The sequence below is a fragment of the Chaetodon auriga genome, chromosome 8, assembly GCF_051107435.1.
Source record: "Chaetodon auriga isolate fChaAug3 chromosome 8, fChaAug3.hap1, whole genome shotgun sequence".
Taxonomy (NCBI): domain Eukaryota; kingdom Metazoa; phylum Chordata; class Actinopteri; order Chaetodontiformes; family Chaetodontidae; genus Chaetodon; species Chaetodon auriga.
This window is the reverse complement of record NC_135081.1, coordinates 19,856,155-19,870,380: the sequence shown is the minus strand read 5'-3', so window position 1 is coordinate 19,870,380 and position 14,226 is coordinate 19,856,155. Positions and strand designations below refer to the sequence as shown.

At 43.7% G+C, this 14,226-nt stretch overlaps 1 protein-coding gene across 1 annotated transcript in view; it reads right to left on the bottom strand.

Moving 5' to 3' along the window:
* Window positions 1-14,226, bottom strand: part of dgkb (diacylglycerol kinase, beta) — a 64,237-nt gene that overhangs the window by 7,748 nt on the left and 42,263 nt on the right. Inside the window, exons 21-22 of the mRNA XM_076737073.1 lie at window positions 4,054-4,144; window positions 3,051-3,246 (exon numbers count right to left, since the gene is read on the bottom strand). Of these exons, the coding sequence (XP_076593188.1) occupies window positions 3,051-3,246; window positions 4,054-4,144 (287 nt within the window). The remainder of the gene's footprint in view (window positions 1-3,050; window positions 3,247-4,053; window positions 4,145-14,226) is intronic.

The window sequence follows — 14,226 nt, the reverse complement described above, 5'->3', positions numbered from 1 at the left end:
ATTTTTATGAAGCACCAACCATTATTTCTTATATTAGAGCTCCAAATGAATTGAACAATAATCAAAAGTAGACCAAATATAGAAAAGGCCATCATGTTTACTTCCCAGAGATAAACTGAGAGAAAAGCTAACTGTTTACGCGAGTCAGAGGCCGAATTGTTAACACGCAAGATAAGCAGCCTGTGGCCAAATATAAACTGAAGCACTCCTTATCCAACCTACAATCAACATTATGTGCCTCGCTCAGGTGATGGAGGCAATATTTGACTGCGATAAACACACACACACAGAGAGGTGACAAGGCAGAGTGGTGAGACAGTCAAATGAATGACTGTCCATATGGGAGGTTCACAAAAGCAGCACTGTGGTTTTATTCTCAGCCATATCTTCTTCTTCAGACCGTGGAATAAGAAACGACGTCCTTGTCACTGTCAAACAACTACCTGTCGAGGCCGCCGGCTGCACCTGACACATGTGGAGCAACAGGGTGAGGGCGGAGGAATGAAAGAGGGACGGCGAGGGAGCAGAGCAGGACCAGCAGCCGATCAGCTGAAAGTAAAACTAAAGAGGACTGGCGGGAGGAGGAGGAGGGCGCGTGGAGGCCGATCCTCCAATGAAAGCTTCATGGGGCTTGTCACGGGGCATCAGTCCCAAGCATCAACCCCTCCACCCACACATGGACGCCCCCCTCCCTGCAAAAACCTCAGTCCCCATTCTAAATAATTCACTCCGCAGCCATTCCCTTCCACCTGAGGGGCTTGTCTCCTGGCGTCACCAGCGGGACGATTTAACAGCTCCCGAAAGGTCAGAGTTTTTTATCCCCCAGCCACCCTCCACCCACCCATCCACACACGCACGCACGCACGCACGCATACACACACACAAAATAACCTCTGCCAACAGTTTGATCCGTGCGTCATGCTCGGCCGTGCTCCCTCTGGGTTAATGCACTCCTGAGTTTACCTCTAAATACGCAGTTCTCTTGATCTGACAAGTTAGGCTGCTCACCTTGAGGGCACCTTCCACAAGGACGTCCACACACACACACACACACACACACACACACACAAAAAAAAAACATTCACATCAATAAACAGACAAACAGACACAAATGCACAGGAAAACACACACACACACACACACACACACACACACACACACACACACACTCCCCTCTCAAACTAAGTGGCTTCCCGGGATCAGACGGCGGCCTTTTTTTCCAACCACAAACACCAAACTGATTGATTTTTATTCGGGGATTAATGGAGTGTTCATCGCAGCAAGGTTGGGCTTTGAATTGATCAACTATCTCCCTCACCGTCTGCACCACACTGTACCTCCATCTGACAGTCACATCATCACATTAGGGAGATATAAGCATCCCAACATGCGAGAGCACTTCTCTACATTTGGTCTGGGTTGATTATTTTACGACTGAGCTGTTTTTCCTTTTTCTTCAACTCCCTCGCTGCCTTTGCTGTGATTTACAATAAATTCTCTTGTTTTCTCGAGTTTTCTAATCACAAGTACAGTGTGTGCTGTTACTGTAAATGAGGGACTAAATTGCCATGTTTTGACAGAGTTTAACAAGCTTTGCTATCGGTGTTCTTTGAAGGTGCAACAGCTACTGAAATCCAAAGGAAACAAAGAAATGGAATCACTTCAGGAACAAAATAAAGCTTCACAGAGATCAGTCATGTTCTGACCGCTGGAGTCTCACAAGGAATCACTGGCAGCCACGTCTGGAGATCCTCACTGATTCGCCACGTTTCAAGCCCAACACTGATCGTAACATCCACTTCATGCCCGAGTACAAACACAGCATCTCACCATGAAACCTAAAAACATGCATCAGCTGAATGTGCAGGACTTAGACATGATAGATAATAACGACACAAATCTTTAGAAAGATTTAGAAAGAGTCCTGTCCTGTGGAGCTGATGACAATTTGCATTCAACATAAAAAAAAAAAATTTGAGTCAAGAAAACATTTCTAAAAAAGTCAACCGTCCATGAGCTCTTACTAACAGTGTGATTTCAGCTCCATAACAATTTAACAACAGAATTTAAACAGTAAAATATGTTTGACTGATCTTTGAACACTGAAATGCTCAAAACTGAGGATGCAGCTTTTCAGCAACTAAACATTTTGGGTGTACACGAGACAAAATTAGGCTACTCTAAACCTAAAATGTTCACAACTTTACTGTCTACAAGTCTACAGATAGTTATCTCTGTGAGAGCTAAATGCTAACATCAGCACGCCAACATACAGTTTACCATGTTCATCATCTTAATTCAACATATTAGCATGCTAACATTCGCTAACTGAAAGAAAACGCAAAGTAAAGCTAATGGGAATGCTATTAGCTTTGTTAGTATTTGGGTATAAACCAAAGTGTTGGTCGAATTAGATGCTTCCTCTTCCACAGAATTCTGGACCCTTTTTCCTTTTCCTTATAAGTCTGTCAAGAGGCTCACAGCATTTCATAAGTTAGCACAGAGCAGCTGACTCATTCTGCCTCATTCATTCATATATTCCCATTGACGGGCTTCCTTTTGACGTAAATGGATTCAGGGATATACCCAACACCCCCCTCAGTCCGCTCCTATTAACTGAACCTGTCCACTGGAGCCTGCACGGACCATTAATACACAAGTGACAGTTCCAAACAGTGACATGATTGTACCTCTTCTTTGCAAACAAAACCCGCTAGCTATGATTCACCTTGTCATCGGTGAAATATTCATGCACTCAGGAAAAGTTTGGTCTAAAGTTTAGTCTTTGATCCATCTGATAGGAGCAAGGACACAGACTGTCTGTATCTGACGTAAGCTTTAGGGGAAAGAGTCTCTTACATTGTCAAACCTGTTTAACATACACGATTATTGTCCAACAGTGCAAACCAACCATGATCTTCAGTGCCTGCACGGCTGCTAGCGTGGCTAAAAACACAAACTCTGCATCTAAAGGTGTTTCAGGATGATAGATTGGGTTTTTATGTTCTCTAGGGACAAGTTCACAATAGGGTCTTTACCAACAAACTTACCTTGAACTGCAAACATGAGCTCTTTGGGGTCGAGCACTGGTGTCCTCTTGTCTTGGCTCTTTTTCCCTCCCTTGCGGTTACCCCTCCTCTTCTTGCTCTCACCCCAAAGGTTGGAGCCGCCGTGCATGCTGGGAATGTTGAGAATGGCGATGCCCTCCAGGGAGATGCTGCTGAGGTCCAGAGTAACACCATCACACTTTTATAGAGAAGAAAGAAACAGTCGGGCAAGTTAGGAAAAGTTTGGCTAACCGCACGTCTTTCATGACAGTTAGCGATGTAAGCTAGCAACAGCTACAAAAACCTAAAACAATTCAAACTCATTAGCAAACAACAGAATGTATTTATAGCAGTTTTATTACACTGAGCCTTCTTTTAGACCCACCTGTCAATTTGATCTGACTGAGCTGAAAAGAGTCCACCAGGACCCTCCTCTCCCAGGCCCTCTAAAAGCATAATCCTATTATACTATAATAGCACTACTATTATAATACTATAATTCTACACTAGTACGCATCTTCATACCTGCTCTCCTCTGGTGCTGTAGGTACTTAACAAGCACTAATTAATAAAGACCTGTGCACCGTGTGGATAGCTCAGAGAAGGGGGAAGATGAACTGTATAGACAGCATCTTCATTATCACTCAATATCACACACAGCAGGGTCGTGTAGGGCTAATTACCTGTGTGTTGAACTGAGGTTCAGTGAGAGGCGGGTGGGAAGGTGCACAGATAGCCTTCACACATCAACACTTTGTCCAGATGAATTTGAAACAAGGACAAATTTACGCTATTTATGGAACAAAGGTTGATTTTTAACCATTTTTCTTCCCTTCATTTAAGTGCATATGATTAAATCCAATGTTCCCATTAATACAGAGAATGTTTGAGTCGATAAAAGAATGATTCACAAAAGCAGTGACTTTTAAAAATCCTTCCTTTGCTCCTGTTTGCTTTCTGTTTGGTTTTTCTATAGGGCTCAAAGAGAGAACGCGGTTTGATTTACCTCAACCTCCAGAAAGTCGTGGAGCTTCTTACATGTGGCCGAAAAGGTCTCCGAAGTGCCGAACTCAAAGTACCACAGCTTATTCTTTGTTCTGAAAGAAACAAGACAACAGGAAGTGCAAAGGGACCCAGAAAAGAGGAAACATTGGAGTGTTTTCTCCACATCAAAATCTGAAGCCTGTGCCGTCACAGCATCTCCTCCTCTCTGTCTATAGCCCCCTATATGAAAAGGAAAAAGAGGACCACTCCTAAAAGGTGTACGTGTGTCTGGTTCATGTTCAAAAAAAGGATCTTTTACACTCCACAGGAAATACACCTCTAATGTTTACGGCTCACCAAAATCACACAGTCATTAATCTCCAAAGAATGCATAATGTGGCTCATTAATCACATATTGAAGCATAATGATGAATCTAAAGCCAGTTAAGGAGGCATCTGAGGGGGCACGTGGGGTGGCCAGTGGGTACCCATGCCCAACATTAAGGCCCAGTGAGGGGTGTAAGAGGGTAATCTACCTGCCCCTGCAATTAACAGAGGACTGGGGTGCTGCTCGCCAGGCTTCCTACAGCACACACTCCCATTGTTAAGGCTGATGATCAATGACCTCGCAGGGGTGAGACACCATCTGTCCACATACTGCTATGGTTTATTATAGTCTCGTGACTGCACTAATAAAATGGCTTATTTTTGTTTGGGAGTATTAAAATTTGTTGTACCCTGTAATTATATTTTCTATTTTTATTAGTGAAGCGTCACATCACAGAAGCAGTTGGCATTGTCTTCGAATTCCTGCTAATCATGCAAACAGATGTCTTACAGTGCAATCCAGACCATAACGATTGGAAAGAAGTGTGGAATTGAAGGGAAAATGACATATTTAAGATTTTACATTTCTTCCAGCATGAGGTCGTTATTTCTTTAACACTTACAAACAAGAACAGTGCATCAGTTTAGCATCAAACGTGAAAGAAAACAAGATGGGGACGAACTATTATTGGTCATCTGCACACGTTAAGGCCAAAGGGGGTAGATATGGGTTGGATTTTGAACCCTCGTTTCTATGTGATTTCCTTACTTTGCTTAAATAATCGAGTCACTGGAATCTACTCTTAACTACTAAAATCCCTGAACTTCCATCACGACCTGTCGCTGCGGTGAAAGAAGCCAGGACCGTGGGCAATCGCTGCCCAAGTGCAGCTAAAGTTGATGGACCAGTGTGATAAATACATCAGGACCAACATTACAAAGACAGGCTGGTGTCACTTCAAATTTCATAAGAAGGTGATCTGACAGCACAGATGTGACAGGAGAGACAGTCAGAGCAGAAACCTCCGTCCTGCGTGATGGAATCAAGTCAAGGGTGTTTGAGTGAGGAGGTTCATGTGAAAACTGACTGAAACCAAAAGCATCAGGACCCTTGTTCAAGTGAATACTGAAATCACCAAGAGTTAAAATTGATCAAATTCCTCTAAAAGTTGTGAGTAAGGACCAGTTGGACGATCGAGTGCACATGGTGGAGTGATAAGAAAGCCTTTGGTTACAGCCATGTTCCACATAAACCAGTCATATCCACACGATGCTGTAGAAACCAGTCATTTATCACTAACTCTTTGGTAGATGATGAACCAAATTCGAGGGTCTTAATGAGTTGCACATCCCTATATATTCTTAAATAAAATGTCCTCTTTCAGCAGGTTGAGTCCGCCTCAGGAAGAAGGTGAGCTACCAACAAAACCAAATCTTTGCTCAATACAATAGTGAGCCAGCTAGTGGTTCAGTGAAGTAAGCCTTCCGTATGTCTCATCATTGGTAAGAGACCAGACCTTTAATCAGTGCCGACTGGCAAACCTCAACGTCCTGGCTCTGCTTTCTTTGTCATCTCTGACTACTTCATGCTTACGTTACTGCTGACATGGATTATGATGCTAAAGCATTAATATGGATTGTGTTGCTAAAGCCAGTGTTGGTGAGCCTGGGTTCCCTGATTGTTCCTCAATGTCAGAAGCTCTCAGATTACTAGCTGTTCCGACTGTTGTCTAGTAGAAATGCCCGATCTATGAAGGTGGAACAGGTAACACAAAACACTGTGACCCAGTTGGCCAGGTTGCATTAGCTGGAGATGACTACAGGCTAAGGTCGTGGGCGATGCTAGGCTGGGAGCTAAGCTAAAAGGGCAGCAAGAAAGGCTACGTCCTGACACTGAGATTGTTTTGAAAATAAAAAGCAGCAAGAAATATGATCTGGACAGACAAAGTAGCCGAGTAGTTCAACAGAAAAGTGAAGATTAAAACAGAAAATCGAGGAGGGACATCACAACATGCGTCACAGGAAGCGGCACCTCAGCGTCGAAGCAGCGTCACGGCGTCCCACCGATCGCAAAAGCCTTTTCATCTTTCCAAGAAGCAACAGACAACAACACACAATTTATCACAAGGCTTCAGGGACAGAAAAAACCTACAACAGTGCTGACACGCAGAACTGAATCCAGTAAAAAATGGCCTTCTCTTAGCTGGAATCAAAGCGCTACAAGAGGGACGTATTAGTATAAGAAGAGTAACAATCACTGAATTATTGATTTCCTCATTAGGACTTTTGTCAGGACCATTTAGCCACTTTATAAATGAGCTTTCATTAGGGTACTTGCAAGGTAGCCCAACTCACAGTTGATTTATAATGTGCAACATGGTCAATAGAAGAGGGATGCTGGGAGCAGAGGGAGGTGGGAAGAGGCAGGAGGGTGACGAGGCCATGCTGAGCGGCTTTCCACAACAACGCATCCCTGCATCTCCTCCATCATCTTCATCGTCATCATCAGTCTGGAAGCTCGGTAGCCCCGAGAGAGCGCATGAACACAGGCTACTTTGCAAATAAACAAATGAAGGCGGCTACTTTGAAAAGCATATTCAAAGCTAGTGGTTGTGATTGATGAGACAATGAAGGCAGATACAGTACAGGCAGCACGTTGGATGCCTGGACTCTGCTGCTGCTTTGCTGAAGCTGGTTTTAGTGTGTTTTTGGTACATTAAAGAGCTTTGACATCTGGAGCTCTGTTTAGACAGAGCGCAAAGCAAGTTTCAGAGGTGACACCACTGCATACAAAGTTAATGGAAAGACATGGATTCTCTCTGGGTGCCAGGTGAACACATCTGTACGAAATGCAAATATGTCTCCCGTGACTCCACTTGAACGTACAGAGATACAAGAGGAAAGAAGACACTAGAGGAAACTCACACAGGGATATTAGCTGTCATTAACATGGACACACTCCTCACGCACATCCACAGTCAGCGAGTGTGTTCTACATGCTGTAGCTGCAGCTAATGTGTGCAGCAAAACGAGATGATTGCACAAATAAATCAGGAGAAAATCTGCATTGCTTTCAATCTGAAAGGGGAAGTTTACACATCAAAACCTGTTTAAAGCCTTGGGGAGAACTGTGGAACATGTGGAAAGAAGTTGTTTTAAGCCTCTTGTGGCTCCAGAACTACGTCTGAAGACTACAAGTAAATCTGACGCTGTGATGATTTGGAACTTTGGAGCTTTCCAGACCTCTGGAGTCCACTCCTCCTTTCTGCTCGAGGCTAGCAGCTTGAAGCTACATTAGTGGCTTCTAGCATAACACACCCGAATCTCCAGCCAAGCTGTGTATGTACAGGAGGTGCTTGGTTTTGACATCGGCTGTGTTGATTATGATGATCTTTTTAAAACGGCCCAATCGGTCCGACTATTATGGGAGTGCATTGTTGAATCAGAGGAGACAGACTCAAGGATCCAAGCTTTTACATCTTTCACCTGCTGAGTGTGCCTGAAAGAATTACTCCAAAAAGCCATATAAGCCACTGATCCTCATCAGATTTTACAGCTCGGCTACATCCTCTACAAAGTACCATCCGAATCCGAGACCTCCGGGTTTTTTTACAGCGCAGCAGAACCAAACTGCGCCTGGGACGACCGGAGCCAAACGCAGGAAGCTAAAAGATGCCGTAAGAACAGAGACAGTAAGAGACAACATCTGAGCATCCTGTCGATTCCCACCACTTAACCTAACAAGCGCTCTGTGGCAACAAATCACCTCATGTCCCTGTTCATTAGGTAATTAGGAGCATCTCATTGGCTGGATCGGATTGTCGTTTGTTATCTGCCAGCCGATGCTGAACGGTGGACTCAAACTCCTCCAGATTGAATGTGAGGGGCGTCTTCAGCAGAGGCCAGCTTGTCCTACGATTAACAGGGAGTCCATTGGAGCAAGAATTTTAAGGTAGATAAGGAAGACTTTACTTTATGGTAAGTGTAATAAAAGTGAACATAAAGTGCCCATTTCCTTTGACTTTAAACTCCTGCATCCTTCCAGGACATCTGAGTTCATTCATTATCATTATATGCATTTCCTGTGGCAGAGATTTGTGTTTTCAGGAAAAAAAAAAAACCCACAGCAGCAAACTGAACGCAGCAAGTTTACGACTCTCAGAACAGCCACACTGTGATTCTACCTGCAGAGTATCAATGCAAAGTGTACTGCAATAATGACTTTAGCGGTGTGCATGTGAGCTCAGCTGTAGTAGTCACAGCCGGCATACCAAAAGAAAACAGGGGCTCACGTTTCCAGAGCGGCTGAGGTGTCGTTTATTTGCACAAACAAATCATAAAACAAAACTGAAAGAAGAGGACGTACACAAACTGTGTGGCTGAGAGAAAAAACAACGCAAAGAGCTTCAGATAAACATCTAAAACCAAGACAAAAAATTCTGGGGGCTCTCGGCCCCCGATCCGCCCTCTATGTGACGAATCAAAATGAAAGTCGAACATTTGATTCACCAACATATGCAAATAATATTGAGCTGAAAATGTGCACAGCTCAGGCCACAGTTTAAAGGTGGGTGGGCTTCTTTAGCCGAAGTTGGTGAAAACAAAACAAGTCTTACTCATTCTCGTATTGCACGGCTGAAAATGTCACTGGGCTACGTCGTCCAGCTCATCCATGCCTCTTACTCAGAGCAGCTTTCACTGACACATAACATAACAAACAGAAGAAAACACCAGGAACCCGTCGTTTCATGCCTCTGATTTGTTCTTATCTGCTAATCTGTCATCACAGCCGGTGAGTGACAGAAGCTCGCCATCTTCTGTGAAAGTGTCAACACTCACAGGTGCGACGCGCCTGAGGAGAGCTCAAACTGCCTGAATCCAAACCATGCACTCATGTTCATCAGCCCTCTGCGGCTGTTCGCCATATTAAAGGATGTCAAAGGCGATAAGCTTCAGCGCGGTGCTGCTGTCCCGAGGCCACGGCGCCTTTAGATGCACTTTCTGCTGGCCACACTGAACGGCAGGCACAGAGCCATTGATTTTTTTCCCCTCTGACACTTAATCTAACCCACCATGATCTACGACCTTATCTTCACACTAATTTCTTCTTGATCAGAGGTGATAAATATCACATTGACATAACCAACTCTTTGTGCATTGCATCAATGCACTGTTTTGTTTAACACGACGCCGCCTAGAGCGCTCCGACTGCGACTGGCACTTTGAGAAATGACCTGAGTTGCGTCGTCTTGCCTTCAGAGATGCAGCAAGCGGTTTGAAAAATGTATTTCTTTCTGTTGCACTGCGATGATTTCAAGGTTTTTTTTTCTTTTAGCAAAACTATTGATACCTGCATGAAATATCTTTTAAGAACCAACACAAAACCTGAAATGCGCATCCTGATGAGCTTTGACACCTCGAATATTTTTCTTTTTCCCATATTTTACTTTTGCAAACAGAGCTGAAGTGGAGCCAGAAATAATCTCACTGGTGGACTTAAACCTGAACATGTAGAGACAAATAACCAGTTTTTTTTAAAAGGTGAGTAGTGTTGGACCACAGTGAAAGACAGTCCACAAACTTTCAGGTTTCTACAAACAAATGTAGTTTTTAACATCCACTGTGTCGCTGCAGCTGGACACGTTTCAGTTAAATTGAGCCTTCAGTTACTGATGAACTCTGTCTCCTCGAAAAATGATGTTTATATTGAACCAATGAGCAAAATGTTGTTAATTAACGTACCTGGCAAGTCACAGAAATGTTGATACTGCCAACGTATTTCATTTGTTTTCCGCTAACACAGGCAGTCTGGCAAAGTGCTATCCACTCACAGTGTCTGCAGCATTATTAAACTTTTTATGGTTATGTTTAGGCACTGGCAGCACTTACTTTAATGTTAATGTCAGGGAAAGATTGTGGTATATTTAGATACAGAAAAAGTCAGCAGCACGCAGGATCTTTCCCTGATCTTATCCAACGTGCTGCTGTTGTTTAAACCGAACCACAGTCCGGATTCTGGTTCTGACGGGTTCATCCAGAATCCAGGGATGAACCCTGGAGGTTGGGTACAGCCTGGACAGGCCACCAGTCAATCACAGGGCTTATTCAGGGAAACACGAAAAGATAAAGTTAAGACAACACCCTACGTCCAGTAATTAAAATGAGCTAAGTATCTGATACTACACCGATCATAAATGAGCTGCCAACGTGTATTCAGTAGTCTTGGAAACCACAAAAACTGCCACCAAAACCAAACTGATGTCAGCAGAGATGCCACAAGCTGCGTCCAGTGCACATCTGGTTAATTAATCACTTTTAATCCAGTTAACGAGGTCTTCTTGACATCTAGGCTGAAATCACGTCCAAAGTGGATGTTTAAGCTTTAAAAGGAATATACAGCATATGAACATGAAGCAGGTCTGAAATCCACTGAAGCCTTAATAACACTGTTGAAATGATGGTTACATCTAACGTAGACTTCTTCAACACTCATCTAAACCAAATCCAGCTGAGCTGTAACAGCTGGAGTCAGTGCAGTCATACAAGAACATGAAGACAAGTTTAACGCTTTGTGTATCTGTATCTCTGTCGTGTATAAATACTGTGGTTTAACTCAGCTTGTGTTAGCTGTTAGGGTTCTGTGCTGGGTTACCTTCCGCTGTTCATATATTCCTGTAATTGAATGAACTTCCACCGTGTGATTCGTTAAACAGCCGTTGAACAATTAACAGCTGCAGAAACAGACGATACTGTTCCACCTTAGAAGCATAAATGTTTTTGCAACATGAACGCAACAAAGCAAGGCTGTTAATTATTTCATATTGCTTACAAGACTTCAGGTGTTTTAGCAGCGTGTTTATCGAAGGTCTGACACCTCCGCAACATGTGAGCAGGGAGAGTTTCTACAATGAGAGTGCGACTGAGTCGATTATCTTTCTCCATTAGCTTTTGAGAGTTGCCCTCAAAAAGAAGTTTTCAGAAGTTAATACATGCCTTCACCTTCGCTCCACATGTTCACTCAACATGATGCAACATGATGAGCGCTAATGCAAACACTTTAGCAGTTTAGCAGCATATTTAGAATGCATCACTGTTTTTGCAGTCAAACATTTACTGTTAATACATTTTACTTAAAAGGTTTTGGAGGTGCATCACAGATTTTCCCCTTGAGCCTTCTTGGTGGATTATGATTGACAGTTGAGTCTGCAAGGGCCCACAGTGTAAACAAACCTGCACTATTAGCTTACAAGCCAAGGATAGCGGTGTTAGCAGTGACGTCAGGCCAGGATCACAACATGTAGCATCTATCCTGACCAAGCTTGACGTTTCTCTTTAAGCCCTTTAATGTGCCACAGCTCACTGGCTAACTATCAATTCAGCTTTTTAACTGATGTTAGTGAATTTGAAATGTGTTCAAAGGTCAGTTTCAGACTGATTTACTCATTAAAATCTCTCCTCCATCAGTCAGGACTCTGGACTCAATCACAGGAAGGTTCATGAGCAGGTGAAAGACATTTTTTTGGATTAACCTCTTTGGTAACACACACACGCAGGCATGCACGCACCCACACAGGCTGCCCTATCTTTTTGGCGGTGGTTGTTGGGGCCACACGCTCCATGAGAGGTAAAGTACTAGTAATTTGATCTCAGTTGGGCTTAAAAACACGATCATATTAACATGTAGACGTCAGAGAGCTACAGCGATCATTGAATGATATTAATAATAATATTATTGATCTTCAGTTTGTCATTATCAGGCGAAACTCATTAACTCATTTTACTACCTCAGCCCGACTACTGTATGAGTCTTATGTGTGTAAGTTCACTTGAGTTAATGTGTTTGTGTTGTCTCTGTGTGTGTGCGTGTGCGTTCCCACTGAGCTGGGGACAGGGCCACAGGTGAGATCCCTCTAAATTACACACAAGTGGTCATTAATTATAGATGACACTTTGGTCACACAAACGATTTCATCCTCAAATGAGGTCCGAGGGCGGCCGCTACTCAGAGCCACCATGCGTGTGTGTGTAAATGAGTGTGTGTGTGCATGTGTAAATTGGAGCGCCATCACCTGTGGCCCTGTTCCCAGCTCAGCAGGAAGCTCGCACACACCTACATGCGCACACACACATTAGCATGGGTGTGTTGATGGGTGCGTGTGTTGCTGAATCCTGCGGCCCCATCCAGCACATCGCAGGGCTTTGATGAACATACTCATTATGCTAAAGAGAGCTCCATGCCTGGGCTTCCCTGTGCCTTCAGGAAAGGTTAACTCAGGATGGTTACACAGCACAGCGAGAGCCTGTGGGCGCACGGGGGCAGAGCGGCTCTGGAGGAGCGCGCTGATGGTGTTAGATGTCTCAGGACCAAAAATAGACGTGGGTATGCAGAGCAAATATCATGGGAACATCAAGGCGCCATCATTTGACGCCACAGAATAAACAAACATTGCAGGTGAAGCCGCGGCAGCTTTCACGCTGCAGCAGAAAAAGGTCCCGAATCAGATGTTTTCCCTCACAGATCTGAATGTCTGATTAGCGTAGAGAGCAAAAGTTTCACGGAGGCCAGGTTTTCAAAATATGATCAGTGCCACAAAGCTGGATCCTGAGGTTTGTATGGAATCTAAACAGTGCAAACAGTGTTTGCCAGTGCTTGAAACTTAAACTAACATGCTAGCATGAGCAACATGAGCGAAAGTTAAAAAAGTTGTATTAAATAACTAAGTTCAGGATCGGTGGGTCTGCTTCATCCTGGCAGCGGGGACATCCAGAGGGATTTGTTCTCCCCTCTCTCCTTAAAATACCTCTGGACTGTGGCGAGCAGTGTCACCACTGAGTGCGGCCTGCAGCCGGTCTCTATCTACAGTATGAGAGCAGTTCTGTGCTTGAGAGATCCAGCAGAGCAACTCTGAAAACCACAGACCTGCAATCAACGCTCGCCTTCTTATTAACTGAGACCACCGTCTTTTTCAAACCGTAAGTGTTTCAGTCACCTGACTGTAACCATAACATAACGGCTTATTCATTATGAACCACAAGGTTTTTGAGTTAAGTTACTGAGCTGTGTTTGTGGTTATTTGGTGCATGTTTTAAGCATTTGGCTGCTGGGCGCCATCTTTCCTCAGAGTGCAGATACTGTAGAGAGCGTTTCAAAAAATATCAATGTTCTTGTGTGGTGATAGTGTTGAAACTCATGTTGCTGTAGCGCCACCTTTAGGCAGAATGCCATCAAATTATGCAGCCTTATGTGAGGTTGGTCCACACTCTAAATTTGGTTGAAGTTGCACATTGTTTAAGAGTTTGTGTCATCCTTACACTTTATGTGTGAAAAAAACTGATTCATCTTGAACCAGGAAGAGATTCAGATTCATTTTCAGCTCATGGTTCAGGCGTGATGCACGGAAGGGGTAAAAAAGGTAAAAAACCCCAATCCCAAGAAAACAATCACCTATTTTTTATCATTGAATTTCATTCAAATCCACTGAATGTTTTTACAACACAACAAACAGACCAACAAGCAAGTGAAATGGTTGAATTTGTTTGGGAACAATTTTACAGGAGAAATCAAAACACGGACGCAGACATGTCTTTTCTTTCTCTTACTTAAACTAAAACTGCTCTCGTCACGTTGTGTTCGAGTTCTGTCGTGGAGTAAAACGCAGCTGAAAGTTACAGATGTGCAGAAAGATTCATCTGCGCTGCAGACATGAAACAGTACAACAAATAAGACTGAAAGTGAAACAGCACAAACTTGTCAATTCTCTCTCTCTTCCTCCACCTCTCTGTCCTTGATTCTCTCGCTATCCGTCTCGTTCCCTCAGAGTCAGAGATTAGTGTGTAATTACAGGGAGATCAGCAAAAAAACGGGGGG